General features: G+C 51.8%; 1 protein-coding gene across 1 annotated transcript in view; it reads right to left on the bottom strand.

The window, feature by feature from the left end:
- The window catches only part of LOC127942991 (hornerin-like), a 225032-nt gene that overhangs the window by 14220 nt on the left and 197886 nt on the right, over nt 1-12926 (bottom strand). Inside the window, exon 18 of the mRNA XM_052539059.1 lies at nt 7382-7435. Coding sequence (XP_052395019.1) covers nt 7382-7435 — 54 coding nt within the window. The remainder of the gene's footprint in view (nt 1-7381; nt 7436-12926) is intronic.

The raw sequence follows: 12926 nt of genomic DNA, 5'->3' as shown, positions 1-12926 counted from the left end.
TCCCGACCTGTGATCTCACAACAAACTCTGCTGGAAAAGGCCCTGAATTTGTGCGTCAGAAGAAGCACACAAAGCTAAACCAACACGTGTTGCTGCAGTAGCAAACTCTGTGTAAAATGGGTTCCTAAAAAATCCAAGGAGATCAATTCCAACGTTGATCAAGCTCACCTGCCTGTAGCTTTCCAGTAGTCTGGAAGGCCTTAATTAGCTTGTTCAGGTGTGTTTGATGGGGGTTGGATGAGCTGAAAGCTGCATTCAAGCCATGTCATAATAATTAAGGTAGCCTAATTACGAGAGGATTGTGCTTTTCTACGGCAACACAATCAACTGCGAAATGAATCTGCAGTGGTCAGGTGGTACAGCGGTCATGTTGTGATACCGTACAAGAATTAAAATATATATTAATAAGTTCACGGTGTTAATATTTACTCTGAATTCTCTAAACGGGGACAGATATTAAAAGCAGCTGTAACTGTTATGAATATGAGAATATGATGTTAGTTCTTTAAATGTAAACTAGTTGTGAGGGACTGATGTGTTTGTAGCGCCACCCATCGACCATTAAACACTGACCCGCAGCACAGGACTGATTAACTTGTAATCCATAGCCAGATAACTGAAATGAAGAACGAACTGCAATATTTCATAAAAGTACTAGTCAAACCATAGGATGGGTGTTAATTATTTTACTGTTCACATAATATTTTAGCTATAAAGCCGTATTTCAATTGCACGTAAATGGTTTGACTAGCAAAGACCCTAATGTTTCATAGTATTTATGTTTAAATTATACTGAAAACATTACACTGTTATGAAAATACTTGCAGTTTTGTAAAAGGTCTCATTAGGATTGTCTCATTACACCGTTTTGACCAGTAGGTGGAACCCGCGTGACACGAGTCAAATGACTCAAAACGGTGTATCTTTTTGTTGTTGACCGTATGCCGCAGGATCATATATTTCTCCGTGCAATTCGCTAACAGGGGTCCATTGTTCATTCCAGTCATAGTTTTGCAGAAGAAGAGTAAAGGTTTAAATGATTATATATTTTTTTTTAAATGGCCAAAGCAAGTGAAAACTGGGATGAAGACAGTGTGATCAACATTCTCAAAAACTAAAGTCTTTCATTCCCCCTTTTTCACCCCATTTATTTGACATGTAGACCTTTACTAACAACAGAGTTTAGCTCCAAACCTAGTTAAACACACCTAGTGGCCCTGAAAGACCGGAGTTGCCTATCCCTGATCTACAGCAAGCCTCTGTCTGTTTCATGTTGGACTCTTCAAACGAAAAAGGCATTGAGGTTTCTTTCAGTGTTTGAGCCGTCTTGCGGTTTCTGAATTCCATTTACATACAAATAGCTAGTTAGTGTATAGTTTTAAATGAAACTAAATTTTTACCGTTAGTATAGGTGAGACAAGAGTGATTAGAAATTTAAGAATTAAACTTCATTGCATTTAAACAGTTCTGCTCACGTAAAAGGTTTCTATTTGGATGAGGGTAAGCCTCTATGAAACTACACATTACTCAGCAGAGAGTTTACGAACTACGTCCTGACTTACGAACAACTGGTGCAACCAAATAGTGTAGATTTAGTCACAAACTAGCTAGTGGTTATTAAAGCCTTGTGGTCTTAACGTTCTAATTTAAGAACTTACGAATGGCTGGTGCAACCCTACCCAGGTCTCAAGGAGAGGAACTTAAAAGCACTGTGAGAAACAGCCAAATAATACCAAAAAAAAACCCAACTCTTCAAATCAAGCAATTCTTTATTTGAGGTGGAGCAGACCGAAAAGCTTTCAAAACAGTTGAGCAAACAAGGAAACCATGCCATAGGATTAACACTGAATTGAAAAGATCTCCAGTAAGCATTAAGCAAAAGTCCCATGTCCACTTCAATGACCACATCCCTGACCCTTCTGTTGACTTCTTCCCTGACCTCTTCCACTTCCATGTCCCTGTACCTGGCCTTGACAGCTTCCCTGACCCTGTCCGCTTCCCTGACCTTGTCCCTGTCCCTGACCCTGGCCTTGTCCCTGACCGCTTCCCTGACCTTGTCCCTGTCCCTGACCCTGGCCTTGTCCCTGTCCCTGACCCTGGCCTTGTCCCTGACCGCTTCCCTGACCCTGGCCTTGTCCCTGACCTTGTCCCTGACCGCTTCCCTGGCCTTGTCCCTGGCCTTGTCCCTGACCGCTTCCCTGGCCCTGTCCCTGACCGCTTCCCTGGCCCTGTCCCTGGCCGCTTCCCTGGCCCTGTCCCTGGCCTTGTCCGCTTCCCTGGCCCTGACCGCTTCCCTGGCCCTGTCCGCTTCCCTGGCCCTGACCGCTTCCCTGGCCTTGTCCCTGGCCTTGTCCCTGGCCGCTTCCCTGGCCCTGTCCCTGACCCTGTCCCTGGCCGCTTCCCTGTCCCTGACCGCTTCCCTGGCCCTGTCCCTGACCGCTTCCCTGGCCCTGTCCCTGACCCTGTCCCTGACCCTGTCCCAGACCGCGTCCCTGTCCCTGACCCTGTCCCTGACCGCTTCCCTGTCCCTGACCCTGTCCCTGACCGCTTCCCTGGCCCTGTCCCTGACCCTGTCCCTGACCGCTTCCCTGTCCCTGTCCCTGACCCTGTCCCTGACCACTTCCCTGGCCTTGTCCCTGACCCTGTCCCTGACCGCGTCCCTGGCCCTGTCCCTGGCCTTGTCCGCTTCCCTGGCCCTGTCCCTGACCGCTTCCCTGGCCGCTTCCCTGGCCCTGTCCCTGGCCGCTTCCCTGGCCTTGTCCCTGACCCTGTCCCTGGCCGCTTCCCTGGCCCTGTCCCTGACCCTGTCCCTGACCGCTTCCCTGGCCCTGTCCCTGACCGCTTCCCTGGCCCTGTCCCTGACCCTGTCCCTGACCGCTTCCCTGTCCCTGTCCCTGACCCTGTCCCTGACCGCTTCCCTGGCCCTGTCCCTGACCTTGTCCCTGACCGCTTCCCTGGCCCTGTCCCTGACCTTGTCCCTGACATCTTCCCTGGCCCTGTCCCTGACCTTGTCCCTGACCGCTTCCCTGTCCCTGACCGCTTCCCTGGCCCTGTCCCTGACCGCTTCCCTGGCCCTGTCCCTGACCGCTTCCCTGGCCCTGTCCCTGACCCTGTCCGCTTCACTGGCCCTGTCCTTGTCCCTGACCTTGACCTTGGCCTTGTCCCTGTCCTTGGCCCTGACCCTGGCCTTGTCCCTGTCCTTGGCCCTGACCCTGGCCTTGTCCCTGTCCTTGGCCCTGACCCTGGCCGCTTCCCTGGCCTTGTCCCTGACCCTGGCCTTGTCCCTGGCCTTGTCCCTGACCCTGGCCTTGTCCCTGGCCCTGACTGCTTCCCTGGCCCTGTCCCTGGCCTTGTCCTTGGCCTTGTCCCTGTCCTTGGCCTTGTCCCTGTCCCTGGCCTTGTCCCTGGCCTTGTCCCTGACCCTGGCCTTGTCCCTGACCCTGGCCTTGGCCCTGACCGCTTCCCTGGCCCTGTCCCTGGCCTTGTCCTTGACCTTGGCCTTGTCCCTGTCCTTGGCCTTGTCCCTGTCCTTGGCCCTGTCCTTGTCCCTGTCCTTGGCCCTGACCCTGGCCTTGGCCCTGACCGCTTCCTTGGCCTTGGCCCTGACCGCTTCCTTGGCCTTGTCCCTGACCGCTTCCCTGGCCTTGTCCCTGACCGCTTCCCTGGCCTTGTCCCTGTCCCTGACCGCGTCCCTGGCCCTGTCCTTGTCCCTGGCCCTGTCCCTGGCCGCTTCCCTGGCCCTGTCCCTGACCGCTTCCCTGGCCCTGGCCCTGACCCTGGCCTTGTCCCTGACCGCTTCCCTGGCCCTGTCCCTGACCGCTTCCCTGGCCCTGTCCCTGACCCTGTCCCTGTCCGCTTCCCTGGCCTTGTCCCAGACCCTGACCGCTTCCCTGGCCCTGTCCCTGACCCTGTCCCTGACCGCTTCCCTGGCCCTGGCCCTGTCCCTGGCCCTGGCCTTGTCCCTGTCCCTGGCCCTGTCCCTGGCCTTGTCCCTGGCCTTGTCCCTGGCCGCTTCCCTGACCTTGTCCCTGTCCCTGACCGCGTCCCTGACCGCGTCCCTGGCCCTGACCGCTTCCCTGGCCTTGTCCCTGACCTTGTCCCTGGCCCTGTCCCTGTCCACTTCCCTGGCCCTGTCCCTGACCTTGGCCGCTTCCCTGGCCCTGTCCCTGACCCTGGCCGCTTCCCTGGCCCTGTCCCTGACCCTGGCCGCTTCCCTGGCCCTGTCCCTGACCCTGGCCGCTTCCCTGGCCCTGTCCCTGACCCTGGCCCTGTCCCTGACCCTGGCCGCTTCCCTGGCCCTGTCCCTGACCCTGGCCGCTTCCCTGGCCCTGTCCCTGACCCTGGCCGCTTCCCTGGCCCTGTCCACGAACCGGTCCATGTCCCTGACAGCTCATCTGACCTCTTCCCTGACCACGTGGTTCGCTGCATGCAAAGCCACCGGTGGTTGGGCAACACTTCTGTGTGGCAGGACACTGGCCATCATGGAAACAGCTTTCAGCACACAGTGGGATCATCTCTGGTAAGGGACACTGACCCGGCTTCACTGCGTGCACACAGACGGTCAGCTTTAGTTTGTGCACATAGTCAGCCACTTCAATATACAGCACGACACACTCAAAGCATGAACAGCAAGTTAGTATTATTCCTCTTTTGTGAAGTCATCCTGTGCATTAATCTATCCTAAGTGATAGATTCAAAACCTACTTCAGACGAGAACAAGGAAAAATTTCTGCTTAAAACCAACATGGAATTCAACGGGTTACGGGTGTTGTTTTAAGACCCTTAGCAGCCATTAAATGAAACTCACTGAAAACAGGCAGCACACAAACAGGCCCACAGTCAAATCGACAGCATTTGTGTCCTCCAGGGCAGTCTTCATCAGAAGAACATCCTCGACGGGCCGGCACGAACGTCAGCGTCGCCGGACAAAAACCATCCACTAGAGGATTCAAGAGGATCATTTTCAGAGGCCAGAGAGTGTGGCTTCAGCATTTGTGTATCAGGGCTTTAAATACAGATTCTACGTGTCTGTTCAGATCAAGACTTTTAAAGCCTACACATTCCTAAACTGTTAATTACTCTCTAACACTGAGCCACTTGTTTCTGCATTTCTTCTGGTTGTGTAATGAAGTCAACAGATCTTGTCACCTGTGTTACGTCTTTGAATAGCATGAGCGATGCTCAAGTATCCGAACAGATACAACAAAGCAGCAATCAACGAGAAATCCACTCGAGCGGTCATCCTCCCGACCTGTGATCTCACAACAAACTCTGCTGGAAAAGGCCCTGAATTTGTGCGTCAGAAGAAGCACACAAAGCTAAACCAACACGTGTTGCTGCAGTAGCAAACTCTGTGTAAAATGGGTTCCTAAAAAATCCAAGGAGATCAATTCCAACGTTGATCAAGCTCACCTGCCTGTAGCTTTCCAGTAGTCTGGAAGGCCTTAATTAGCTTGTTCAGGTGTGTTTGATGGGGGTTGGATGAGCTGAAAGCTGCATTCAAGCCATGTCATAATAATTAAGGTAGCCTAATTACGAGAGGATTGTGCTTTTCTACGGCAACACAATCAACTGCGAAATGAATCTGCAGTGGTCAGGTGGTACAGCGGTCATGTTGTGATACCGTACAAGAATTAAAATATATATTAATAAGTTCACGGTGTTAATATTTACTCTGAATTCTCTAAACGGGGACAGATATTAAAAGCAGCTGTAACTGTTATGAATATGAGAATATGATGTTAGTTCTTTAAATGTAAACTAGTTGTGAGGGACTGATGTGTTTGTAGCGCCACCCATCGACCATTAAACACTGACCCGCAGCACAGGACTGATTAACTTGTAATCCATAGCCAGATAACTGAAATGAAGAACGAACTGCAATATTTCATAAAAGTACTAGTCAAACCATAGGATGGGTGTTAATTATTTTACTGTTCACATAATATTTTAGCTATAAAGCCGTATTTCAATTGCACGTAAATGGTTTGACTAGCAAAGACCCTAATGTTTCATAGTATTTATGTTTAAATTATACTGAAAACATTACACTGTTATGAAAATACTTGCAGTTTTGTAAAAGGTCTCATTAGGATTGTCTCATTACACCGTTTTGACCAGTAGGTGGAACCCGCGTGACACGAGTCAAATGACTCAAAACGGTGTATCTTTTTGTTGTTGACCGTATGCCGCAGGATCATATATTTCTCCGTGCAATTCGCTAACAGGGGTCCATTGTTCATTCCAGTCATAGTTTTGCAGAAGAAGAGTAAAGGTTTAAATGATTATATATTTTTTTTTAAATGGCCAAAGCAAGTGAAAACTGGGATGAAGACAGTGTGATCAACATTCTCAAAAACTAAAGTCTTTCATTCCCCCTTTTTCACCCCATTTATTTGACATGTAGACCTTTACTAACAACAGAGTTTAGCTCCAAACCTAGTTAAACACACCTAGTGGCCCTGAAAGACCGGAGTTGCCTATCCCTGATCTACAGCAAGCCTCTGTCTGTTTCATGTTGGACTCTTCAAACGAAAAAGGCATTGAGGTTTCTTTCAGTGTTTGAGCCGTCTTGCGGTTTCTGAATTCCATTTACATACAAATAGCTAGTTAGTGTATAGTTTTAAATGAAACTAAATTTTTACCGTTAGTATAGGTGAGACAAGAGTGATTAGAAATTTAAGAATTAAACTTCATTGCATTTAAACAGTTCTGCTCACGTAAAAGGTTTCTATTTGGATGAGGGTAAGCCTCTATGAAACTACACATTACTCAGCAGAGAGTTTACGAACTACGTCCTGACTTACGAACAACTGGTGCAACCAAATAGTGTAGATTTAGTCACAAACTAGCTAGTGGTTATTAAAGCCTTGTGGTCTTAACGTTCTAATTTAAGAACTTACGAATGGCTGGTGCAACCCTACCCAGGTCTCAAGGAGAGGAACTTAAAAGCACTGTGAGAAACAGCCAAATAATACCAAAAAAAAACCCAACTCTTCAAATCAAGCAATTCTTTATTTGAGGTGGAGCAGACCGAAAAGCTTTCAAAACAGTTGAGCAAACAAGGAAACCATGCCATAGGATTAACACTAAATTGAAAAGATCTCCAGTAAGCATTAAGCAAAAGTCCCATGTCCACTTCAATGACCACATCCCTGACCCTTCTGTTGACTTCTTCCCTGACCTCTTCCACTTCCATGTCCCTGTACCTGGCCTTGACAGCTTCCCTGACCCTGTCCGCTTCCCTGACCTTGTCCCTGTCCCTGACCCTGGCCTTGTCCCTGACCGCTTCCCTGACCTTGTCCCTGTCCCTGACCCTGGCCTTGTCCCTGTCCCTGGCCTTGTCCCTGACCGCTTCCCTGACCCTGGCCTTGTCCCTGACCTTGTCCCTGACCGCTTCCCTGGCCCTGACCGCTTCCCTGGCCTTGTCCCTGGCCTTGTCCCTGACCGCTTCCCTGGCCCTGTCCCTGACTGCTTCCCTGGCCCTGTCCCTGGCCGCTTCCCTGGCCCTGTCCCTGGCCTTGTCCGCTTCCCTGGCCCTGACCGCTTCCCTGGCCTTGTCCGCTTCCCTGGCCCTGACCGCTTCCCTGGCCTTGTCCCTGGCCTTGTCCCTGGCCGCTTCCCTGGCCCTGTCCCTGACCCTGTCCCTGGCCGCTTCCCTGTCCCTGACCGCTTCCCTGGCCCTGTCCCTGACCCTTTCCCTGACCGCTTCCCTGGCCCTGTCCCTGACCCTGTCCCAGACCGCTTCCCTGTCCCTGTCCCTGACCCTGTCCCTGACCGCTTCCCTGTCCCTGACCCTGTCCCTGACCGCTTCCCTGGCCTTGTCCCTGACCCTGTCCCTGACCGCTTCCCTGGCCTTGTCCCTGACCCTGTCCCTGACCGCGTCCCTGGCCCTGTCCCTGGCCTTGTCCGCTTCCCTGGCCCTGTCCCTGACCGCTTCCCTGGCCTTGTCCCTGGCCCTGTCCCTGACCGCTTCCCTGGCCCTGTCCCTGGCCGCTTCCCTGGCCCTGTCCCTGGCCGCTTCCCTGGCCTTGTCCCTGGCCGCTTCCCTGGCCTTGTCCCTGACCCTGTCCCTGGCCGCTTCCCTGGCCCTGTCCCTGACCCTGTCCCTGACCGCTTCCCTGGCCCTGTCCCTGACCGCTTCCCTGGCCCTGTCCCTGACCCTGTCCCTGACCGCTTCCCTGTCCCTGTCCCTGACCCTGTCCCTGACCGCTTCCCTGTCCCTGTCCCTGACCCTGTCCCTGACCACTTCCCTGGCCCTGTCCCTGACCTTGTCCCTGACCGCTTCCCTGGCCCTGTCCCTGACCTTGTCCCTGACCGCTTCCCTGGCCCTGTCCCTGACCTTGTCCCTGACCGCTTCCCTGTCCCTGACCGCTTCCCTGGCCCTGTCCCTGACCGCTTCCCTGGCCCTGTCCCTGACCCTGTCCCTGACCGCTTCCTTGGCCCTGTCCTTGTCCCTGACCTTGACCTTGACCTTGGCCTTGTCCCTGTCCTTGGCCCTGACCCTGGCCTTGTCCCTGTCCTTGGCCCTGACCCTGGCCTTGTCCCTGTCCTTGTCCCTGACCCTGGCCTTGTCCCTGGCCTTGTCCCTGACCCTGGCCTTGTCCCTGGCCTTGTCCCTGACCCTGGCCTTGTCCCTGGCCCTGACCGCTTCCCTGGCCCTGTCCCTGGCCTTGTCCTTGGCCTTGTCCCTGTCCTTGGCCTTGTCCCATTCCCTGGCCTTGTCCCTGGCCTTGTCCCTGACCCTGGCCTTGTCCCTGACCCTGGCCTTGGCCCTGACCGCTTCCCTGGCCCTGTCCCTGGCCTTGTCCTTGACCTTGGCCTTGTCCCTGTCCTTGGCCTTGTCCCTGTCCTTGGCCTTGTCCCTGTCCTTGGCCCTGTCCTTGGCCCTGACCCTGGCCTTGTCCCTGTCCTTGGCCCTGACCCTGGCCTTGGCCCTGACCGCTTCCTTGGCCTTGTCCCTGACCGCTTCCCTGGCCTTGTCCTTGACCGCTTCCCTGGCCTTGTCCCTGTCCCTGACCGCGTCCCTGGCCCTGTCCTTGTCCCTGGCCCTGTCCCTGGCCGCTTCCCTGGCCCTGTCCCTGACCGCTTCCCTGGCCCTGGCCCTGACCCTGGCCTTGTCCCTGACCGCTTCCCTGGCCTTGTCCCTGACCGCTTCCCTGGCCCTGTCCCTGACCCTGTCCCTGTCCGCTTCCCTGGCCTTGTCCCAGACCCTGACCGCTTCCCTGGCCCTGTCCCTGACCCTGTCCCTGACCGCTTCCCTGGCCCTGGCCCTGGCCCTGTCCCTGGCCCTGGCCTTGTCCCTGTCCCTGGCCCTGTCCCTGGCCCTGGCCTTGTCCCTGGCCTTGTCCCTGGCCGCTTCCCTGACCTTGTCCCTGTCCCTGACCGCGTCCCTGACCGCGTCCCTGACCGCGTCCCTGACCGCGTCCCTGGCCCTGACCGCTTCCCTGGCCTTGTCCCTGACCTTGTCCCTGGCCCTGTCCCTGTCCACTTCCCTGGCCCTGTCCCTGACCCTGGCCGCTTCCCTGGCCCTGTCCCTGACCTTGGCCGCTTCCCTGGCCCTGTCCCTGACCCTGGCCGCTTCCCTGGCCCTGTCCCTGACCCTGGCCGCTTCCCTGGCCCTGTCCCTGACCCTGGCCCTGTCCCTGACCCTGGCCGCTTCCCTGGCCCTGTCCCTGACCCTGGCCGCTTCCCTGGCCCTGTCCCTGACCCTGGCCGCTTCCCTGGCCCTGTCCACGAACCGGTCCATGTCCCTGACAGCTCATCTGACCTCTTCCCTGACCACGTGGTTCGCTGCATGCAAAGCCACCGGTGGTTGGGCAACACTTCTGTGTGGCAGGACACTGGCCATCATGGAAACAGCTTTCAGCACACAGTGGGATCATCTCTGGTAAGGGACACTGACCCGGCTTCACTGCGTGCACACAGACGGTCAGCTTTAGTTTGTGCACATAGTCAGCCACTTCAATATACAGCACGACACACTCAAAGCATGAACAGCAAGTTAGTATTATTCCTCTTTTGTGAAGTCATCCTGTGCATTAATCTATCCTAAGTGATAGATTCAAAACCTACTTCAGACGAGAACAAGGAAAAATTTCTGCTTAAAACCAACATGGAATTCAACGGGTTACGGGTGTTGTTTTAAGACCCTTAGCAGCCATTAAATGAAACTCACTGAAAACAGGCAGCACACAAACAGGCCCACAGTCAAATCGACAGCATTTGTGTCCTCCAGGGCAGTCTTCATCAGAAGAACATCCTCGACGGGCCGGCACGAACGTCAGCGTCGCCGGACAAAAACCATCCACTAGAGGATTCAAGAGGATCATTTTCAGAGGCCAGAGAGTGTGGCTTCAGCATTTGTGTATCAGGGCTTTAAATACAGATTCTACGTGTCTGTTCAGATCAAGACTTTTAAAGCCTACACATTCCTAAACTGTTAATTACTCTCTAACACTGAGCCACTTGTTTCTGCATTTCTTCAGGTTGTGTAATGAAGTCAACAGATCTTGTCACCTGTGTTACGTCTTTGAATAGCATGAGCGATGCTCAAGTATCCGAACAGATACAACAAAGCAGCAATCAACGAGAAATCCACTCGAGCGGTCATCCTCCCGACCTGTGATCTCACAACAAACTCTGCTGGAAAAGGCCCTGAATTTGTGCGTCAGAAGAAGCACACAAAGCTAAACCAACACGTGTTGCTGCAGTAGCAAACTCTGTGTAAAATGGGTTCCTAAAAAATCCAAGGAGATCAATTCCAACGTTGATCAAGCTCACCTGCCTGTAGCTTTCCAGTAGTCTGGAAGGCCTTAATTAGCTTGTTCAGGTGTGTTTGATGGGGGTTGGATGAGCTGAAAGCTGCATTCAAGCCATGTCATAATAATTAAGGTAGCCTAATTACGAGAGGATTGTGCTTTTCTACGGCAACACAATCAACTGCGAAATGAATCTGCAGTGGTCAGGTGGTACAGCGGTCATGTTGTGATACCGTACAAGAATTAAAATATATATTAATAAGTTCACGGTGTTAATATTTACTCTGAATTCTCTAAACGGGGACAGATATTAAAAGCAGCTGTAACTGTTATGAATATGAGAATATGATGTTAGTTCTTTAAATGTAAACTAGTTGTGAGGGACTGATGTGTTTGTAGCGCCACCCATCGACCATTAAACACTGACCCGCAGCACAGGACTGATTAACTTGTAATCCATAGCCAGATAACTGAAATGAAGAACGAACTGCAATATTTCATAAAAGTACTAGTCAAACCATAGGATGGGTGTTAATTATTTTACTGTTCACATAATATTTTAGCTATAAAGCCGTATTTCAATTGCACGTAAATGGTTTGACTAGCAAAGACCCTAATGTTTCATAGTATTTATGTTTAAATTATACTGAAAACATTACACTGTTATGAAAATACTTGCAGTTTTGTAAAAGGTCTCATTAGGATTGTCTCATTACACCGTTTTGACCAGTAGGTGGAACCCGCGTGACACGAGTCAAATGACTCAAAACGGTGTATCTTTTTGTTGTTGACCGTATGCCGCAGGATCATATATTTCTCCGTGCAATTCGCTAACAGGGGTCCATTGTTCATTCCAGTCATAGTTTTGCAGAAGAAGAGTAAAGGTTTAAATGATTATATATTTTTTTTTAAATGGCCAAAGCAAGTGAAAACTGGGATGAAGACAGTGTGATCAACATTCTCAAAAACTAAAGTCTTTCATTCCCCCTTTTTCACCCCATTTATTTGACATGTAGACCTTTACTAACAACAGAGTTTAGCTCCAAACCTAGTTAAACACACCTAGTGGCCCTGAAAGACCGGAGTTGCCTATCCCTGATCTACAGCAAGCCTCTGTCTGTTTCATGTTGGACTCTTCAAACGAAAAAGGCATTGAGGTTTCTTTCAGTGTTTGAGCCGTCTTGCGGTTTCTGAATTCCATTTACATACAAATAGCTAGTTAGTGTATAGTTTTAAATGAAACTAAATTTTTACCGTTAGTATAGGTGAGACAAGAGTGATTAGAAATTTAAGAATTAAACTTCATTGCATTTAAACAGTTCTGCTCACGTAAAAGGTTTCTATTTGGATGAGGGTAAGCCTCTATGAAACTACACATTACTCAGCAGAGAGTTTACGAACTACGTCCTGACTTACGAACAACTGGTGCAACCAAATAGTGTAGATTTAGTCACAAACTAGCTAGTGGTTATTAAAGCCTTGTGGTCTTAACGTTCTAATTTAAGAACTTACGAATGGCTGGTGCAACCCTACCCAGGTCTCAAGGAGAGGAACTTAAAAGCACTGTGAGAAACAGCCAAATAATACCAAAAAAAAACCCAACTCTTCAAATCAAGCAATTCTTTATTTGAGGTGGAGCAGACCGAAAAGCTTTCAAAACAGTTGAGCAAACAAGGAAACCATGCCATAGGATTAACACTGAATTGAAAAGATCTCCAGTAAGCATTAAGCAAAAGTCCCATGTCCACTTCAATGACCACATCCCTGACCCTTCTGTTGACTTCTTCCCTGACCTCTTCCACTTCCATGTCCCTGTACCTGGCCTTGACAGCTTCCCTGACCCTGTCCGCTTCCCTGACCTTGTCCCTGTCCCTGACCCTGGCCTTGTCCCTGACCGCTTCCCTGACCTTGTCCCTGTCCCTGACCCTGGCCTTGTCCCTGTCCCTGACCCTGGCCTTGTCCCTGACCACTTCCCTGACCCTGGCCTTGTCCCTGACCTTGTCCCTGACCGCTTCCCTGGCCTTGTCCCTGGCCTTGTCCCTGACCGCTTCCCTGGCCGCTTCCCTGGCCCTGTCCCTGGCCTTGTCCGCTTCCCTGGCCCTGACCGCTTCCCTGGCCTTGTCCGCTTCCCTGGCCCTGACCGCTTCCCTGGCCTTGTCCCTGGCC

The sequence above is a fragment of the Carassius gibelio genome, chromosome A22 (assembly GCF_023724105.1).
Source record: "Carassius gibelio isolate Cgi1373 ecotype wild population from Czech Republic chromosome A22, carGib1.2-hapl.c, whole genome shotgun sequence".
NCBI lineage: Eukaryota > Metazoa > Chordata > Actinopteri > Cypriniformes > Cyprinidae > Carassius > Carassius gibelio.
This window is presented reverse-complemented; position numbering and strand designations above follow the sequence as displayed.